General features: G+C 36.2%; 3 protein-coding genes across 9 annotated transcripts; 2 read left to right on the top strand and 1 right to left on the bottom strand.

The window, feature by feature from the left end:
- Positions 1-1,066: 1,066 nt before the first annotated feature.
- Positions 1,067-6,276, top strand: FAR1 (FRS (FAR1 Related Sequences) transcription factor family). The gene is made up of 8 exons (XM_021972572.2): positions 1,067-1,297; positions 2,365-4,593; positions 4,675-4,731; positions 5,009-5,077; positions 5,172-5,240; positions 5,348-5,416; positions 5,519-5,566; positions 5,671-6,276. The coding sequence occupies exons 2-8, from the start codon at positions 2,443-2,445 to the stop codon at positions 5,725-5,727; spliced, it is 2,520 nt and encodes an 839-aa protein (XP_021828264.1). The 5' UTR covers positions 1,067-1,297; positions 2,365-2,442; the 3' UTR covers positions 5,728-6,276.
- A 1,704-nt stretch (positions 6,277-7,980) lies between these two features.
- On the top strand, positions 7,981-12,127 carry LOC110768738 (protein FAR1-RELATED SEQUENCE 2-like). 7 transcript variants are annotated; one of them, XM_088251135.1, is made up of 9 exons: positions 7,981-8,259; positions 8,596-10,759; positions 10,856-10,906; positions 11,018-11,077; positions 11,206-11,271; positions 11,356-11,418; positions 11,501-11,566; positions 11,674-11,742; positions 11,831-12,127. In XM_088251135.1, exons 2-9 carry the CDS (start codon positions 8,645-8,647, stop codon positions 11,903-11,905), a joined length of 2,565 nt encoding a protein of 854 aa, XP_088107261.1. In that variant the 5' UTR covers positions 7,981-8,259; positions 8,596-8,644; the 3' UTR covers positions 11,906-12,127. The 7 variants fall into 7 exon arrangements, with proteins under 7 accessions (XP_088107261.1, XP_088107260.1, XP_021828276.1 ...); XM_088251134.1 differs by having other exon boundaries at positions 11,012-11,077; XM_021972584.2 differs by having other exon boundaries at positions 10,850-10,906; positions 11,012-11,077; positions 11,837-12,127.
- Positions 12,128-12,491: 364 nt separating this feature from the next.
- CYP97B3 (cytochrome P450, family 97, subfamily B, polypeptide 3) lies at positions 12,492-18,336 on the bottom strand. The gene is made up of 14 exons (XM_088251072.1): positions 17,941-18,336; positions 17,217-17,397; positions 16,798-16,905; positions 16,147-16,231; positions 15,743-15,981; positions 15,147-15,320; positions 14,937-14,984; positions 14,758-14,817; positions 14,365-14,451; positions 14,138-14,226; positions 13,589-13,680; positions 13,377-13,438; positions 13,019-13,165; positions 12,492-12,924 (listed from the first exon to the last, which is right to left on the bottom strand). The coding sequence occupies exons 1-14, from the start codon at positions 18,204-18,206 to the stop codon at positions 12,700-12,702; spliced, it is 1,863 nt and encodes a 620-aa protein (XP_088107198.1). The 5' UTR covers positions 18,207-18,336; the 3' UTR covers positions 12,492-12,699.
- Positions 18,337-19,051: the final 715 nt, after the last annotated feature.

Genomic DNA, 19,051 nt, shown 5'->3' with positions numbered 1-19,051 from the left:
TGTTGGTTTTTTATTTGATTTGATTTTATTGTTATTTTAAAGATATGATTTTTTTATTCATTTTTTTGGTTTAAATACAAAAATACCATTTTACCTCTACATTTAACAAAAAAAGTTAACAAAATTGACGGAAGGACCATTTGTCATAACGAAAGTGAAGTTAAAGGACTACTGGTACCATTTTGGACATTGAGGTACTCAAATGCAAATCAGGTCGAAGTTCAAGGACTAATAAAACGATTAACCCAAAAAAGCAATTAGTTACAACTTACACGTTACACCTGTAACATTTTCCTATGAGCAATGCTAGGCTCATATGTGAGCTGTTGATGCATGTGATGTATCAACGGCTGATAATCGTCTACACTCATAATTAGGAGTCTAATATATAGACAGAAGGTTAAGGGTTAATCGTTTTATTAGTTCCTGAACTTAAACACGATTTGCATTTGAGTCCCTCAATTTTCAAAATCGTTCTTGTGGTCCTTCAACTTTAGTTTCGTTAGGACAAATGATCCTGTCGTCAATTTTGTTAACTTTTTCTGTTAAATGAAGGGGCAAAAAAATTGTATTTTTATATTCAAACAAAAAAAATGAATAAAACATCATATCTTTAAAATAAACATAATAAAATAAAATAAAAAACCAACAAAAAAGAAAAGAAAAAAAAAGTTTGGGTGGAGTAGAAATCGGGATAGAGGGGGAGAGAGAGTGTTTAATTTTAATTTTTAATTTTTTTAATTTTTTATTCATATTTTAATCAATTTTGATACAAAAATACCATTTTGCACTTGCATTTAACAGAAAAGTTAACAAAATTGACAGCAGGATCATTTGTCCTAACAAAATTGAAGTTGAAGGACCACAAGAATGATTTTGGAAATTGAGGGACTCAAATGTCTAAGTTCAGGGACTAATAAAATGATTAACCCAAAGATTAATTATAGAAATGGTCTCTCAAAAAGACCATACAGAATTCACTATTAAAATTGAAGGACCAAAATGTAAAGTGGTATAATGTAATCACCATTTCTATAATTAACCCTGTAAAAACACTAACATATTCGTGTTGAATTAGGAGGAGTGGTCGTTCATAAATTCATATTCATTCATGCCGATAATTCGAGTAACTACGCGCCACGCCTGTGGCTCTGAAGCAGATATTAACCCAAAATGATAAACCAAAATCACCCAAAAATAGAAGATCAAAGCCCTAAGCTTTCCCAAATTCGAAAGCTTTCACCCACTCGCGGAAATCAGCCACCGTTCTTCTCTGTTTCTGCTGCCTTCACTTGAGGTCTCTCTCTCTCTCTCTCTCTCTCTCTCTCTCTCTCAATTCGTATTTTACTTCTCTCTTGTGTTTTTCTAAACTTATTCAAACTTGTTGGTTTTGTTGGGAAATTTTTTTCTTTTTTTCTGTTTGGTTGCTTAGAAATCGCCGCAAAATGGGAAAATTGAGTTAATAATTATGATCATATGCTGTTTTGTTAGACCCAAATATGTGTTAAAGCATAAACGTGTCTAGACTTTAGTCTTTTCTGTTCATTTCATCAGCTTTCTCAGCTGCCAAGCAGAGGGTGAAAATGGCCATAACTTTTTTTTAATTTTTTTTAATTTTTTTATCGGGCATTGATTAATCACAATTTGACGGAACAGTTATTACTGTTAATAGATAAAATGGACCTGAAATAGTCAAGCATAGTAAAATCAAACTGCTGTGGAATTGTCATTACTGTTACTCTAGCCGCACGTTTGTTCATTCTTGATATTTGATCAGAAGCTCCAGTAATAAACTTGAGTGAAGCAATTAAACTTTTTCTCTAATCATATAGTGGTTTCCGAAGATTCACAACTATTGCATTAATGCTTTACTTATGGGCTCAGTGTGCTAGATTATGTGAGGTTAGCTGTTTATAATTTGGCACTATTTTATTTGCTTGCTAAGTTCCTATTTGATTTATAAATACTAGTTTTAGATTATATCTTAATACGTATGAAATATGTTCGCAATTGTTGCTTGAAGTTTGAACCGGGCAAACTATGCGTGTGTGTATGTGTACTTGGTAAGAGAGGTGCACTTTGGGTACCAACAGTGATAGAGTTGGTGTCTTTTGCACTCGGTGCGGTTTGCTTGATGCAATCATGCGTGTTCTACATCACTATAAGAGAGTGCCAAGTAGAATGACAGAGACTTCTTGAGTGTCCACGTGGTCCAATAACTTGTTTTTATTAGGTTTGCTGGCCAAGTTGGTTAGTATATTGCTAATAACAGAGATAATCGCCGAGTATTTTTTAACACCCTGAAAAGGACTTGTTTTTCTGATCACTGTATCATTGTTTCTTATTTTACCTTTTATCTTTTAGGTATTACTATGAAGGTCTGTTTGGAAGATCAGAGTCTCTTCTCAGAAACAGATAACAAACTACTTTTAACTAAACATCATGGATAGAAATCAAAATTTGGGTGAAACAGTGGTGGATGGTCCAGAAAATATGAATGGTGGTAGAGTAAGTGAAAATATGAATATGGTTGCTGTTGTGGAAGAAGTGCAGAATAGAGGTGGTGTAGTCATTAGCTCTCCTAAAAGGGACATTCAAGTGTTTGAGGGAGACACAGATTTTGAACCTTGTAATGGCATTGAATTTGAATCACATGAGGCTGCATACTCATTTTATCAAGAATATGCCAAGTCTATGGGATTCACCACTTCAATAAAAAACAGTCGGCGTTCAAAGAAATCAAAAGAGTTTATTGATGCCAAGTTTGCATGTTCCAGATATGGAGTCACACCGGAGTCGGATAGTGGGACTAGTCGTCGACCAACTGTGAAAAAGACAGACTGCAAAGCCAGCATGCATGTGAAGAGGAGGGCAGATGGAAAGTGGATTATTCATGAATTCATAAAGGAGCATAATCACGAGCTTTTACCTGCTCTAGCATATCATTTTCGGATTCATAGAAATGTAAAGTTAGCTGAAAAGAATAATATTGACATTTTGCATGCAGTTAGTGAACGAACTAGAAAGATGTATGTTGAAATGTCTAGACAATCTGGCAGGTATCAAAATACTGGGTTTGCTACGACTGATTCAAACTATCAGTTTGATAAATGCCGGGACTTGGGTCTAGATGAGGGAGATGCTCAAGTAATGCTTGAATACTTTAAGCGTATCCGGAAGGAGAATCCCAATTTCTTCTATGCAATAGATTTGAATGAAGAGCAGCGTGTGAGAAATTTGTTTTGGGTTGATGCAAAAAGTCGGAGTGATTATAGGAGTTTTAATGATGTTGTCTCTTTTGATACTTCTTATATCAAAATAAATGATAAGTTGCCATTTGCTCCTTTTGTTGGGGTGAACCACCACTTTCAGTCAATGTTGCTTGGTTGTGCGTTGGTTGCTGATGATACTAAATCAACATTTGTATGGTTGTTGAAGACGTGGCTTAGAGCAATGGGTGGGCAATGTCCTAAATTGATTATCACTGATCAAGACCAAACCTTGAAGGCAGCGATTGATGAAGTCTTTCCAGATGCACGCCACTGCTTTACACTTTGGAATATATTGGAAAAGATCCCTGAAACTCTTGCTCATGTAATCAAACGGCACGAAAATTTCTTGCCAAAGTTTAACAAGTGCATCTTTAATTCCTGGACAGATGAACAGTTTGACTTGAGATGGTGGAAGATGGTTACCAGATTTGAACTTCAAGATGATGAATGGATCCGGTTGCTGTATGAAGATCGTAAAAGATGGGTGCCTACTTATATGGGAGATACTTTTTTCGCTGGAATGTGTACAACTCAGCGTTCTGAAAGTATGAACTCTTTCTTCGATAAATACATACACAAGAAAATTACTCTGAGAGAGTTTGTGAAACAATATGGGACAATTCTACAAAACAGGTATGAAGAGGAAGCAATTGCAGATTTTGATACATGGCACAAACAGCCTGCATTAAAATCTCCTTCTCCTTGGGAAAAACAAATGTCAACAGTCTACACTCATGCAGTATTCAAAAAGTTCCAGGTTGAGGTTTTGGGAGTAGTTGGCTGCCAGCCAAAGAAAGAACATGAAGACGGACCAACTACTACATTCAGAGTTCAAGACTGTGAAAAGGATGAATATTTCATGGTGACCTGGAATGAAACAAAATCAGAGGTTTCTTGCTCCTGTCGTTTGTTCGAGTACAAAGGTTTTCTTTGTAGACATTCACTGATTGTTCTCCAAATTTGTGGCCTCTCAAGCATCCCATTTCATTATATTTTGAAGAGATGGACGAAAGATGCAAAAAGCAGGCAATCAATGGTTGAAGAAACAGAGCGAGTACAGACTAGGGTGCAACGCTACAATGATTTATGCAAACGAGCCATTGAAATGAGTGAAGAAGGATCAATATCTGAGGAAACTTATAATATTGCTTTCCGCACACTTGTTGAAGCTTTAAAGAATTGTGTGAATGTGAATAACTCTAATAATACTGTCGTAGACTTTAGCGGCACTGTACATAGTATTCGTGAAGCAGAAGAAGAGAATCAAGGAAGCCTTGCATCAAAAACAAGTAGGAAGAAAATTACAAACAGAAAAAGAAAGGTATGTTCTGAACTTGATGGTTGACTTCGCTTGAGTCAAATGTAATAAGAAAGTTCATGGAAGTATGTTTCTATTTTGCAGGTGCAAGCAGAGCAAGATGTTATACTTGTGGAAGCACAAGACAGCTTGCAACAAATGGTTTGTCCTTTATTCATTTTATTTAAGATCTAATTTCGGTGTTCTGTGTTAAAAGTCCACTGGATCAGGAAATTATGGATTTTGCAGATATTCCTTGAATGCAATCCACCATTTACTAACAACATCCCTACTTTTGTCTCTTTAACTACTGAATATCATGGGCATTGGAGTTCTTTACATTGTTCAGACTAAGTTTGTGAAATTGTTTTTTTTTTTTTTTTTCCTACAGTGATCTTAATGATAACGCTATCTTTAATTTGGGCATTTATGCTTGTAGGATAACTTAAGCTCAGATGGTATACCCCTTACTGGATATTATGGTGCCCAACAGAATGTGCATGGACTGGTATTGCATATTATTTTCTTGTATAATTTATTTTCAATTTTTACATGGCATTTTTCTCGTATCATTTATGACATTTTGTAACTGGTCTTTGCAGGTACAGTTGAACTTAATGGAGCCACCCCATGACAGTTACTATGTTAACCAGCAGAGTATGCAAGGGCTGGTAAGTCAAAATAATGTTGTGACCATTATATCTAAGGATTCCCTTTAGAATCATACAGACAGACACGATATTATATTTCAATCTAATTGGTTTTATCTTGCTTATAGGGACAACTGAATTCAATAGCACCCAATCATGATGGTTTTTTTGGGACTCAACAAAGCATTCATGGGCTGGTATAGTATTTTCATATTAATGCAATTCACATTTTAGAGAAAATTTTCCAGGTATTGTATATTCAAAGGATAAATTTCTCAAATTTTGCTCTAATCATGTAGGGACAATTGGACTTTAGACCATCAACTAGTTTCAGTTACAGCTTGCAGGTTTGTTTGCAATATAGCATGTATGCGTGTATCTTGAAGAAAATCCAATGATTTTATCTGTGGGGTTTTACTAACTATTTTGGGTTTTGTGACCCCAATTGCAGGATGACCCTCATTTGAGATCTTCACAGTTGCATGGCGATGCTTCAAGACATTCATGAGGAAGAAACGCCTGCCATCTTGGAGTTGGTTGACGTTGTACTTAAAACTTGTTTGTAATCATAAACTAAACCAGGTAGTGGCTCGAGATCTCTCTTTTGACATCTCCTCTCTTTCCAGTTCTGAGGTGCGCTGTTTAAGCCAAACGTAAACTTCCATAGAGAAGGTAAATCCTCCATGTGTATTCATATATGAAGGGGATGACCTTGCCAATTCTTTAACCTTAGCGTAACACTGTATCACAATGGGCAAGCAGTGCAATCTCATGTCAAGTGTATTTTAGATTCATTTAGTGGACTCGAATGTACCAACCAATCAACGCCTAGTTAGTGCAAATATTGTGATTAATGCGCCGAAGATGAGAATTTCATACTGTTTGCTGAAGCATGCACATTTTCTAGCCTTCTGTAGTTACTTCTTCGTAAAAAAGCTAGTGGCGTTGTTATGGTTGAAATTGGGATACTAACTTCATTTATCTGAGTTGTTAGTTTTCATGTAAAGGTGGACAGCTTATTCTAATTTTTCATTGAGGCAAATGGATTATGGATGCATGCAGAGTTTAAAGTTATGTTTATTCTTTTATCTGGTGTCGCTGTTTTGTTCTCAGACTATATAACGTTGAAAAATAGAATCAGTGGAATTGTTTGTCGGGTTTTTAGGTTTAATGGTTCTTGAACTTTGACCCAATTCTCATTTTGGTCCTTCAATTTTCAAAATTATTCTCGTGGTCTTTCAACTTTAGTTTCGTTAGGACAAATGGTCCTATTTTTGTTAATTTTTTCTGTTAAATGCAGGGGTAAAATGGTTTTTTTTTAAAAATAAAAAATAAAAAATCCCAGCATATGAATATGCCAACAAAGCCATGAACAACCTCCACCTAACATTGAGCCAATTAACCCACCACCCCGGTAATAACTGATGACGCTCCCACAACCCACACCCCGACCCAAACCATACTCACCCACCTTGGTTTTTCAGTTTTTTTTAAAAATTTTGGGTGAATTGAATATTTAGATGGTGGAAATTAAAAATAATATAAAAATATCATTTTGCCCCTGTATTTAACATAAAATATAACAAAATTGACGGTAGGACCATTATATTGAAAAACTTAGGGGACCATTAGACCTAAAAACCCTTGTTTGTCCAATTTCTGTGGGTGGCCATGGCCTGCAAGTGCAATGAATCAGTTTTATTATTATTATATTTTAATAATAGTCTACACTACAAAGTTGATAGGTTTCTCACACATATTATCAAGGTGTCACCGTGTCATGGAAGGTCGAATTTGAGACCACTGATTTGCAAATTAAGGTTTTTTGTCACTGAACTAGACCTGATTGACAGTTCAACAAATCAGTTGTGGGTTGTAAGACCGTAGCGTGGCATTGAACATTATCATATCAGACTACAAATTGGGGGGTTAACGGGCCTCCCTCGAGTGGGATCATGGTTGGATTGTGAGTTTTTCAATTAGAGAGAATACAAAAATGAATATTGTGATTGGCATTGTTAAATAATTACAGTGATAAAAGCATCCACAGTGGGAGGGTGTATTTTCAAGAGTGAAAAGCCACTTTTACATTCCTTTTACATCTCCGGGGGTTGTAAATGTGGTTTTTGCTCCAATGAGGAAGATGAAAATCTAAAGATGTATAATTGATTTTTTTGTCTTAATTCATTTTTGTGTTAAAATTTTATTTTATGTTAACTTTATAAAATTAATTTTGTGTGTGTTAGATTCATTTTATTTTTTCAAACAAATAAATCTAAAAATATTTAAATTCGGAGAAGATATAATTTCATCGAAAAAAATCGTTGATTTCATCCAAAAATATTTAAATAGACCTAAAACTGTTTGCTATTTTTGAAAAAAAAACAAGAATTGCATCATTTAGCAACTTTTTGGTCCAGCAACTAGTCTAGCCACGCAAGTGGGTTTCATTTAGCAACTTTTTTCTCACTTTTGTCCACATTTTCTCACATTTTCTTATGTAAATCCCACCTGCAAGAGATGTAAAAAAAGATGTACATGTGCATCTAAATTTGCATCTCATGATGATGATGCAAATTTACACTCATTTACACCTCTCCATTATAGGTGATTCCGATCACAAAGGGTGTATATTTAACATACACCTCATTAGATAACCCCTCATTGGAGATGCTCTAAGTGAATGGGTAATAGGAATTGAGAAGTTTTCTTCTATATTTTTTTTGTGAAATACAAAACCGACCCAAAACAAATACCCGAGAACTTGAACCCGACCTATTATGATTCGGTCTCGGACTTGAATCTCTCTCTCTCTCTCTCTCTCTCTCTCTCAGAGTCTGTCCGTGGTGTGTGACTTGCGCAGGTGCAACCACTGCACTCTGATGATTCCCTCTTTGTTTCATTGACCTTGATTTCTCGCCATTGTATTTGGACTCACTATCTGTTTGGCTTCTGGAAAGTTGAAGAAAAACTGAAGGAAAACTCGAAGTCTTACAATTTCTCATAACTGAGTGGAGATGCTCAGCTCCCTGAAAAGGGGGTAATTACCAATTTCCTTTCTTTTTTTATTCTTCTGTTTTCAGTCTATTTATTTTAAGATTTTGAATCCCGAGTACAAAATAGGTAGCAAATAACATTTATTTTGAATTTTATTGTTTTTTATAATTGTCATAATTATTTATTCATTTTAAGCTTTTAGAGTATTAATAAGCTTAAATTTCTTATCTTTTCAGTTTTAATATTCTGGAGGGTATAGTATGTGAGAAATATGATACTTGCACAGTGTTAAACGACTCTATAAAATTATGTTCATGCTCAATTGTATGGTATAGCTATAATTAATGCCTGGTTTTTGTAATTCGTTTTTGTGTTTCAGGTAATTAAATTAAATAAGCTTTTGTATTGCATAAGCTTTGTTTTCTTCTATGGAGATAGATCTAGAACTGCCCTCATGTGAGCAGGACAAGTTAGAAACTGGTTCAGATAAAGATGTTAATGTTGTAGATGTCACAGATGAGAAAAATGTTGAGGAGCATGTTAATTCTCCTCCAACAACGAGTGAACATGTTAAAGAAGCGGATGGATTGGATGCAAACCAAAGTGCTTGTAGTTTGCAGGCTCAAGATGATGTGAAAAATATAGGGTTGAATGCTGTTGATGAGGGGAAGAGAGTAATTCAGGAACCCCAAAATGGTTTGGAATTTGAGTCTAAGGAAGAAGCTTATTCTTACTACAGAGAATATGCTCGGTCTGTGGGATTTGGCATCACAATTAAAGCCAGTCGGCGCTCCAAAAAATCTGGAAAGTTCATTGATATAAAAATTGCATGTTCTAGATTCGGAAGCAAGCGCGAGTCCGGAACAACTGTCAATCCAAGACTATGTATAACAAAGACAGACTGCAAAGCTAGCTTGCATATAAAGAGGAAAGATGATGGGAAATGGGTTGTACATAGTTTCATAAAGGAGCACAACCATGAAATGTGCCCAGATGATTTTATTTATGCTATCAGCGGAAGAAACAAGAAACTTGCTACTGTTGCTTGCCAAAAGAAAGGTCTACAGTCAGCTTTAGGTGAGGAAGATGTGAGAGTAATGTTCGAACATTTTATGTGTATGCAGGACGAGGATCCCAACTTCTTCTATGCAATAGATTTTGACCATGAAAAACGACTGAGAAGTGTATTTTGGATTGATGCAAAATGCAGGCATGATTATAGTAGTTTTTGTGATGCAGTCTTCTTTGACACTTACTATGTTAGAAACAATTATAGAATTCCTTTTGTTCCTATTGTTGGAGTCAATCATCACTTCCAGTACATTTTGCTTGGATGTGCATTGATGGGAGAAGAGACCACCCCAGCTTTTGTTTGGTTAATGCGGACATGGCTTAAAGTAGTGGGTGGCCAAGCTCCAAGACTGATTATCACTGATCAAGACAAATACTTGAAAGAAGCTGTAGCAGATGTATTTACCGATGCATACCATTGTTTTTGTTTATGGCATGTATTGACCAGGATTCCTGATAATGTGGGTTTTTTCATAAAGGAGAATGAAACATTTATGGAAAAATTCAACAAATGCATTTATCGGTCCTGGACAGTTGAACAATTTGAAAAGAAATGGTGGAAATTGGTTGATAGATTTGAACTAAGAGAAAATGAGTGGGTTCACTTATTGTTTGAAGATCGTAAAAAGTGGGTTCCAACTTATATGCAGGATTCATTTATGGCTGGAATGTCTACAAAGGAGCGATCTGGAAGTATAACTTCATTCTTTGATAGGTACATTTCTCAAGAAGCTACAGTTAACGATTTTATTGAGCAGTACAAAGGATTTCAGAAAGATATGTATGACATGGAAGTTAATGCTGCTCTTGAAACACAGGATAAACAACCTGGATTAAGATCTCTCTCACCTTTTGAAAAACAAATGGCAACTATCTATACAGGTTCTGTATTTAAAAAATTTAAGGTCGAGGTCTTGGGACTAGCTTCTTGTCAATTGCAGAAAGATGGTGAAAATGAAGCAACTGTAATTTTCCGGGTTGATGATTTGGAAGAACGCCAAAATTTTACTGTTTCTTGGAATGAAGCAGAATTAAAAGTATGTTGTTCATGTCATTCATTTGAATACAAAGGTTTTCTCTGTAGACATGCAATTCTGGTCCTCCAAGTGTCTGGTGTTTCCAGTATCCCATCCCATTATATTTTGAAGCGTTGGACGAAGGATGCAAAAGTTAGGCATACTGTTAGTGATGGACCGAAGAGGCTTAACTACAGAGTGCAACGTTTCAACGATCTGTGTAAATTAGCTGTTAAAATGGGTGAAGAGGGTTCTTTATCTCCAGAAACTTACCACATTGCATTTCAGGCATTAGAGGCAGCATTGAAACATTGTGTGGATGCCAATAATTCTGTAAGAACTGTTTCCGAAGCCAACATGTCAGCTAATCATGGTTTTAATGATGTGGAAGAAGTCAATCCCAGCAGCAATATGGCAAAGTCTTCTAAGAAAAAGAAAACATACAAAAAAAGAAAGGTTGGTTAAGGCTTGATCTTTGGCTTGTATAAATTTTCTGGGTCATCCTAATTGATATGTGCCCTGAGGTATATTTTATGTATACTGTAGGTGCAGACTGAACAAGATAGCTTAACTATCAGGTTGCAAGACAGCTGCCAGCAGATGGTTTGTCTCATGATCACTTTTGTTCAGAATTTCTCACTCACAGAGAATTTGTTTGTTTTGGACTGTAATATGTTATAGTACACTTCATTATGGATTTAAATGTAGGAACAGATGAAATCACGAGCACATAACCGAGATAATTGTTACGTTCCTCAGCAAGAATTGGAAGGGGTAATATGAAACACCCAAGTTATTCCAAGATATTGCAATAAGAGCTTGTTGATATGCATACACCCTGCAGTATTACAATTTGTTATTATGAATTTTTTTTTAAAATGGGATGTTATATGTTTTTGCAGGAACACGGTTCAAGATCTCGTGGTCTTGATAGCTATTACGGTGCTCAACAGAGTATGCAAGGAATGGTATAACATATTTTCTTCCTTACTACAGCTCTTAAAGTTCTAATTGAGAAATTTAAATCAAGGATTGTTTATTACTTGTATCAGGGACAGCTGAACTCAATTGCTCCTATCCGTGATGTTTATTATGGCAATCAGCTGGCCACACAGGTACAATCCATGCCTTTGTTCTGACCCTGATGATTTGTCATAAAAAAACAGAAGGCAAACATTTTCTTTTGATTTTCTACAGGGACAGTTGCATTCATTACCAACACGTGTTGGTCACTATGGGACCCAACAGAGTATGCGGGGAATGGTACGGGTTGTTTGGTTCTTGGCATTCTATGAAGCAGTATGGTTCATCACATAGAATTACTGAATAAGCTGTAATTTTATTTTGGGGACCTCTTTCTTTAATTGCAGGGTCACCTTAGTTTCAGATCACCAACTGTGCAGAGCTGTTTTGACATTCAGGGCAATCTGCAAGATATGGTGGGCATTTAAGTAGTCCAATTGGACTCTGATTTTCTATTTGGCATTGGATTTTCATCTCATGAGCTTTATGGCTCTTTGGCTGCAGGAACAGTCTGCAGGCTCCTCGCACTTTCACGGCAATGCATCAAAGCATCCGCACGGTAAGCACCCAACGCAATAGCCGAGAGACCATGGCCATCCATTGAGATGAAGACTAGTGCCCAGTTGTAAATTAAGCCTCACGTTTGTAAACGGAGATTAAAAAAGACTGAACTCTTATCAGCAAGTTTTTTTGTTTTGTTTTTTTGGGTGCTGATATAGATGTTTCTTTGTATTTTTAATTTTTTTAAATTGAACAATTGTACATAAAGATGTTCGATAGATATAAATGGAATTTATGTCACACCGTCTTCCACTACGTTTATCTTTTCTTTTGAACCTGCATGCCAACTTTTAGACTCGTATATATTAGGGTTAGAATATAATAAATCTATGCCTACTTAATATCTGTAAACTATTGTATGGATAACTGTGATATATGTTGGTTCAACAGCTCTTAGTATACAAAGACATCAGAAATGTGATATCATCGACCAGACTGACTTCTGGATTTTGCACGAGAAGGAAGTCATTTGCTTGTCTCGTGCAAATTTTGTTGTTTGAAAACTTAAAAAAGGATCGGGTATTTGCTTTCCTTCTGCTCTCACATAGTGACATGAAATTATGTTCAAGTTCAATCAAATTATAAAACTATCCCTGCAAAAGTCTGACGCAATTTACGTTTATTACTATTGCGGATTTGTTGGACAATGCAACTCTCTTCCGTTTTCATTGGTAACAAAATTATTCTCTAAAAAGAAAATAATTCTGTTAAATTCAAAGATTGTAGCTGGTAAGTGGTAACAAGAAGAATACACTGGACAATTATCATCAGTATCCCTATCAGTGTCCCATCTGTATGTTGTATTCGGTAAGTCACTGTACATCGGACCTCTTCCTTAATTTGCACCACAATCCATTCTTTGTATGGATTGTTGCCCCTGTAACTTGTTCCACGGATTCTGGAGACCCTTTTAGCTCTACAGTGAACTTCTGCAACAGCATAGCCAATGCTACAGTTGACTCCATTAGAGCAAATTGGTCTCCTACGCATTTTCTTGGCCCTCCGCCAAAAGGCAAGAAGGCAAAATCTGTTGTAATCTGATAATTGCGATCATAAAGTCATTACTTGATAGATGTCATTAATGTGAGAACATGAATGTATGATTCGAAAGGGGAAGTGACTAGTAATAACCTCGCCCGGGTACAATGCACCAGGAATTCGAGAAGGGTCGAAACCAGCCCATCCTTCAACCTCACTCTTCTTTGGCACTAGAAACCTCTCTGGTTCAAATTCATTAGGATTGTCCCAAAAATATGGAGATCTATGGAGATTGTATACCTGAGTGGAAAGTTTTTGGAATATAAAACTATGGATTGAAAGAGAACGTGCCAGGCAAGCTTAGAGCATAGAATCAAGCTCATGGAAGTACCACATTGATAGATAGAGCTGAGGCCCCGACTTAGCATTACCTTAACTAAGGAGCAGTTGCAATTTATACCAATTTTAAAGAAATTCATAAATAAAGGAGGAACTTAAATGCTTTACTCACAGAAAGGAAGATATCAGTCCCAGCAGGAATCGCATAACCATCTTTTTCACCGTTGTACCCTCCTGCACAATGGATATAAAGCCCCTTTCTTATCCTAGAAATGACCAGAAATAAATATTTGTTGTATGATTTGTAAAGAAAATAAATCCATAAAGCACAATGTCGTAAAACTTCAAGTTCCATCTGAAGGTATAAGACCATTTTAATAATACCTGGTAGTGTATCTGACTTGAGAGAACGTCTAATAAGCAAGGGGGGCTGGGGAAATAAACGAAGAGACTCTATTACAATAAGTCTTACGTACCTGAAAGAAAAAAAGAAAGAAAAAAAACCACATGAATAACATCATTATACTTTGAGATTCCAATAAGGGTGAAAAAGAGGCAAGTTGAAGTAATCATTGTGCCTCATCTTGGCATTCGTTGGTGGTTTCTGGGTTCACTTAAGCTCAAAATGAGATTGGAAAGCCTTGTTCAAACCTGTTTAAACCTGTTAGAGGCTTAGAGTTCATTCAGATAAAGAAGACAAAGCTCCTAATCTCCTGAGCCACCGGGAAATGCATCGAAAGATGATTCACAGACTTGCCCCTCCCATTTGTATCAATGTTCAAAATTCAGTTCATTCTCCTTTCCCCTCTAACCCAACTTTGACCTCAAATCCAGCTACATAACTAAATATTGATGAGTTTCATTGCTTCAATGATAAATGCAGTGCATATACAAGTGAATGGAACAAGTTCAGTAATTGTCTTAGGGACGTACTCCAGTTTTTTAATTGATTCAAGATTTGGTCCGTCCTGTCCAAGTACTGAATCAATCTCTGCTTGTGCTTTCTTCATCTTGGATGGGTTCTGCAACAAAGCAAGTGAATTTCATCTATGTCGTCACATATGTGAGGATGAAAGAGCTCATTGGTGCAAAGAAGCCATTGACAAACATTAAGCATAACTTTATTCTCAAGAATTTAAGTTAGAAATGAAGAATCATACTTGTGCGAGGAAGAAAACAGCCCAAGTAAGGACAGCAGCTGTTGTTTCATGGCCAGCAATAAGCATTGTCATCAAGTCATCCCTAAGCTGTCAAAATCCACAGGTAATGTTATAAATGCCCAAAGAGAACCATTGTCTCAAAACAGGTCCAATCCATAATGGTGTACAACTGAGAATTCACCTCAAATGGGAGTGAGGGTCAGGGAGCGAAGAAATAAAGAAAGAAAAAGCATGGTGTTGATGAAGTGCAAGGGGAAATAAAAGAAAACCCTTATTTGGATCAGTTGGAATAATGTGATCGAACAAGTACTGATACATCAGTTTATCCTACATGTTCATTATTTTGGTCATAAATCCTGTATCTAAAAGCATTAAAGTTTTGCAAGTATTTACCTGACGATCATCAACATCAGCTCCACGCATGTCAACTAAGAAACGCAGTAGGCTTGCATCCTGCAAACTTTATAGTTACAAAGCCAGAATTTTAACCCTTCTGCAAAGCTCCTAACTGTATCACTTATCATTAGAGTTCAGAAGAATTGGATTATATTTTCAGTTGGAGGTTTTCCCACCTTCAGATTTAAGTAGTCCCTTTGTTGCAGTTTCTCAACATCCGTTTCCTGTCACAGAATGTGATCAAATAAAGTTCTAGGTACTGGAAAATTAGTTTTTTAACATCTGTTTCCAATAATACAATAAAACATCAATTTTTGCATGACTGTGTAGATATGATATTAAATATTCTCCCACATCCACTTAATTCAGCTTAAGTTTCATCTAACCTGTCTGGTGTCTTTTGCATTTCTGATAAGTCCATCAAGACAATCATTTATAACCTTCAGATCACCATGGAACTTCCGTTGCCTGGGGACTATCCACCTTGCCAGGGGAAATTTCCAATATGGGATATAAAAGGTGGACCTATGTTCAGCTTCAAAAAGTGTGCCATAAACTGCCTGTAATGTATTTGCAAAAGAGCTGAATATGAACGCTTAGCATTAAGCATAATAACATGAATGCTAAATCAATATATATATATATATATATAATAATTAAAGGGGAAAAAGTGTGATATCATATACTCAAATAGAGTAACAGTTCACAATAATTAGTCAACTATTTAGAAGCTAGGCAAGAAAAAAATCAATTATTTAGAAAGAAAAGAAAGAAAAAAGTATATTAGTATTCTATTCAGTGATTTGATTGTACACTTTAGTTCACTCCAGAAGTTGGTAGAAATGAGAACTGCTATAAGATGTATAGACAACAGAATAAGAAAACCGAATGTTGGTTTGAAAAAAGACATCATGATGGAATGCGCTGAATGCCAGATACAACCATTACAAAATCATTAGAATAAATGTTCCTTTTGCCAAACCTTGATTACAGGAGATTCTTTGGTAACAGAACCGAAGTCATAGTTGAAGACACCAAGTCCAATAATATCAAGAGCCAAACTCGAAAACTCTGCTTCAAGATCCAACTCAATTGTCTTCTCATCATGCAAGTTCTCTCTTTCTAGAAGCTTCTCAAATTTTAATATTGTTCTCTCCGAACAATTTCTAAATGTTTTGACCATTGCTTCCAAGTATAAGGAATGGAACCCGGGAGCAATAACTGCAAAATCAGCTTATGGCTGGTAAGTCTCTGTATAATGGACCACTATAAGTTACAAACTTCAAATACAAATACCTTACTCCTTGCCCTAACCTGCGGTGCAAACACTAAAATATTAATTGTTCTTTTTCACTGTAGAAACAAAAATTAATTGTTACTACTCACCTCTTCTCCTCTGCTTCCAAGTGCCAAGATCAGCAGGTATAAGTCCTTTGCCCATTATTGGTTCTAGAATATCAGCCAGAACTCCCTAAGTACAAGTGTGAAACCACAACCAATTTGGGCACAACAGATTAGAATAAGAAAAAATGAGTGGAGTAAAACAGCTTAAAAATTAAATATATATACACATCTGTATATATCTTATTTACTTAACTGATTGAGATGACTAAACGGAAATTAGAAAATAATTCAAAATTAAATAAACCCAACTGAAAAAAGGTTAAACATGATAGCAAATGTTATGCGATAAACTAATATTGTTTATCAATGGGTGGGGAGGGAGAGAGAGGAGAGGGAGAGAGGAGAGGGGGAGAGGAGGGGGGCCAGGATGGAGCATAACACTGATTTGCAAAGGTTATCCATATAACCTGTCAGTTCAAACAAATGGTGTGAGCAAAGTAACTTTTGAGTAAAGATACTAAATGAAGACTATGATTTGAAAACGGAAAGCAACACTTTAATGATGAGTTTATTTATAAAGGAACATAATCTACTGACAATGAGTACATTATAGACATGGAGAATGAAGATAGAAACAACAAAACAAATTCTTGTTAAACAAGGGGAGTCCAGAAGCATATTATTAGGTAGTACCTTGTCATAACTAAATGCATTCTCTCGAAGAATATGCCTTGCAACAATAGGATCTGATACAACAACAAATGCTTTTGGTCCAAACGCAAGCTTATACACGGAGCCATGCTGCCAAAACAAACAAAAGTTTGTAGAGAAAAGGAAAATAATTATGAACAGTGGTGCTCAGAAGGCCCAAATAACGAAGTCCCAGTCCCCACAGCTGCAGGGGACTCCAGAAAACTGAGATTTTTTTATCTGTATATGCCATCGAAATTTTAATCTCAAACAAGAAAATGAACAATTGATTGAACCTCTCTACCCAACCATCTGTCTAAACCCAATCAACCAGCAGAGCAGCCATAAAACATGAATTCATGACAGGAAAGTACACTTTAAATTGAAGGATCCAAAGACCAAAATTTGTGAAGGATGCATACCTCTAAGAACCAGTCATACAATGCAAAGAAGAGAGGCCGAGCAAACAAATCCGAGACTGCACCTTCAGCTATGGGCATAGACCCAAGGCTTCCTCCACTCAAAAAATTGGTAAGGAGGTTGCTTGCATTGTCCAGTAACTTTCTTCTTGTTTTTGGTTCATCAGTACTAGTTGATTGGCACCTACATTCAGAAAATTCACATCATATTCTATAATTCTACAATAAACATAAGGTGTAAAACGGAAAAGAAATAGGAAGTCCAATATATTCTGCTCAAGCTACATGGTACTCATTACTCACTCTGTTTATATTGTACAAAACATACTTCAATTGAGTTTTCTTTTTCCCTGGGAAACAAACTGAAATACAAGTTTCAATTTTTCTTGTCTTTTCTTTTTCTTCTATTGAATCCAGAGAAAACATACAGAGAAAGCATGCCAAACCGATTGCAGGATGAAAAGGAAAACACAAATTATAAGCTAGGCATAAAAAAAAAACGGAGAATCGCTTGGTTCCCAGAAATTGTGGAATAGGAAGCAGAAATGCAAGTTAGAAACTCTATCTCTCATGTAAAGAAACTAAAACATTTAAATTGTAATTGAAATATCAACTTCTCCAAGAAACCCAGAAGCTAGAAAATGTTTTAACTGCTTAAATGAGTATATGGCTATCATGTTATTACTGCAGAAAACACTATCAGCAACAGTTGAAGAAAGAGAAATACCTGATAGGATGAGTGGTGGACTTGGAATTGAGAAGATGAGTGGTGGTTGAAGAGTGGAAACGACCAAATTCACTTCTCTGAAAGTTGACATTAATAAGAGCTGGGGGAGAGGGATGCAACAGAGAGTAACCAGCCATGGCCATTAGGCAATAAGCAGCAGACAGTTCTTGAGTTTTGAGCAGTGTGGGTTCAGCTGGGGATATTTTAGTACTTGGGATATTTGCAACACAGCCATACACAACACTATAATGTTGGAAGAATGACATAAACAAACATGGAAGAAAAAAGAATTTGTGGGTGGTTACTTTTTTGTCATACTCATTTGCCTGCCTGCCCCACTAAAAATCAGGAAAGCCAAGTTATCCGGAGCCTGACCTAACAAAGTGCACAAATTCATCAATGAGTTAGTAAATGGCTGTCTGCTTCTTGTTCACTTTCTTCATGCTTAGTTGAGTGAGTCCACTTCCATTTGGTAAACAGTGCTCCTATGATTCCTTTCTGTTTTGCATGTAGTTACTGGCCCGGACTGATTTTATATATAGGCCAAATCATAACTCATAAGCCCAAGACTGTTGGGCCTTTGGTTTCTAATTGCACCTATCAATTCAACAAAAGAACTTCTAACTGCAATGTTCACACGTGCATGGACTACTCTCAATCGTTTATGCATTGTACTTGCCCGAGAATGTGTCTAATTACAAACATCAATTTATTAAAAGAAATGCTATAAGGACCATACACCCAAGTGTGATCAAACCTTATGAGCAATGGAGTGTGAACGACTGATCCTAGTATGTTACGTTCCGTGGCTCATTCAACGACGGCTAGATGCACGAGACAGTTCATTCATATATGTATGTTTTTTTGTTGACTATTCCCAACCAATAAAGTTGTTGATAAATTTGAAAGCGGGGAAATCCAGATTCCCGGGTTGTGTGTAAGGATGGCCCCACATTGACTATTTTTCACCGACTACAGAATGCAGACAATATATTCAGCTGAGAGTGGAGACAAACGTAGAGAAGAAGATAGGTTGGTAAAATTACTGAATTGTCAGAGGGATCAGAACCCATTTCCACATACACATTGGAGAAGCCATTCCCATGTTTCA

The sequence above is a fragment of the Prunus avium genome, chromosome 3 (assembly GCF_965620075.1).
Source record: "Prunus avium chromosome 3, drPruAviu1.hap1.1, whole genome shotgun sequence".
NCBI lineage: Eukaryota > Viridiplantae > Streptophyta > Magnoliopsida > Rosales > Rosaceae > Prunus > Prunus avium.
This window is presented reverse-complemented; position numbering and strand designations above follow the sequence as displayed.

Coding starts and splice junctions, on each gene's coding strand:
- LOC110768738 (XM_021972582.2), top strand. CDS start 8,645: ATGGAGATAGATCTAGAACTGCCCTCATGTGAGCAGGACAAGTTAGAA. Junction 11,272..11,355: donor AACAGAGTATGCAAGGAATG/GTATAACATATT, acceptor TACTTGTATCAG/GGACAGCTGAACTCAATTGC. Junction 11,743..11,830: donor AGGGCAATCTGCAAGATATG/GTGGGCATTTAA, acceptor CTTTGGCTGCAG/GAACAGTCTGCAGGCTCCTC.
- FAR1 (XM_021972572.2), top strand. CDS start 2,443: ATGGATAGAAATCAAAATTTGGGTGAAACAGTGGTGGATGGTCCAGAA. Junction 4,594..4,674: donor TTACAAACAGAAAAAGAAAG/GTATGTTCTGAA, acceptor TCTATTTTGCAG/GTGCAAGCAGAGCAAGATGT. Junction 5,078..5,171: donor AACAGAATGTGCATGGACTG/GTATTGCATATT, acceptor TGGTCTTTGCAG/GTACAGTTGAACTTAATGGA.
- CYP97B3 (XM_088251072.1), bottom strand. CDS start 18,206: ATGTCATTCTTCCAACATTATAGTGTTGTGTATGGCTGTGTTGCAAAT. Junction 14,227..14,364: donor CTGTTTTCTTCCTCGCACAA/GTATGATTCTTC, acceptor GCTTTGTTGCAG/AACCCATCCAAGATGAAGAA. Junction 12,925..13,018: donor GTGCATTGTACCCGGGCGAG/GTTATTACTAGT, acceptor CGCAATTATCAG/ATTACAACAGATTTTGCCTT.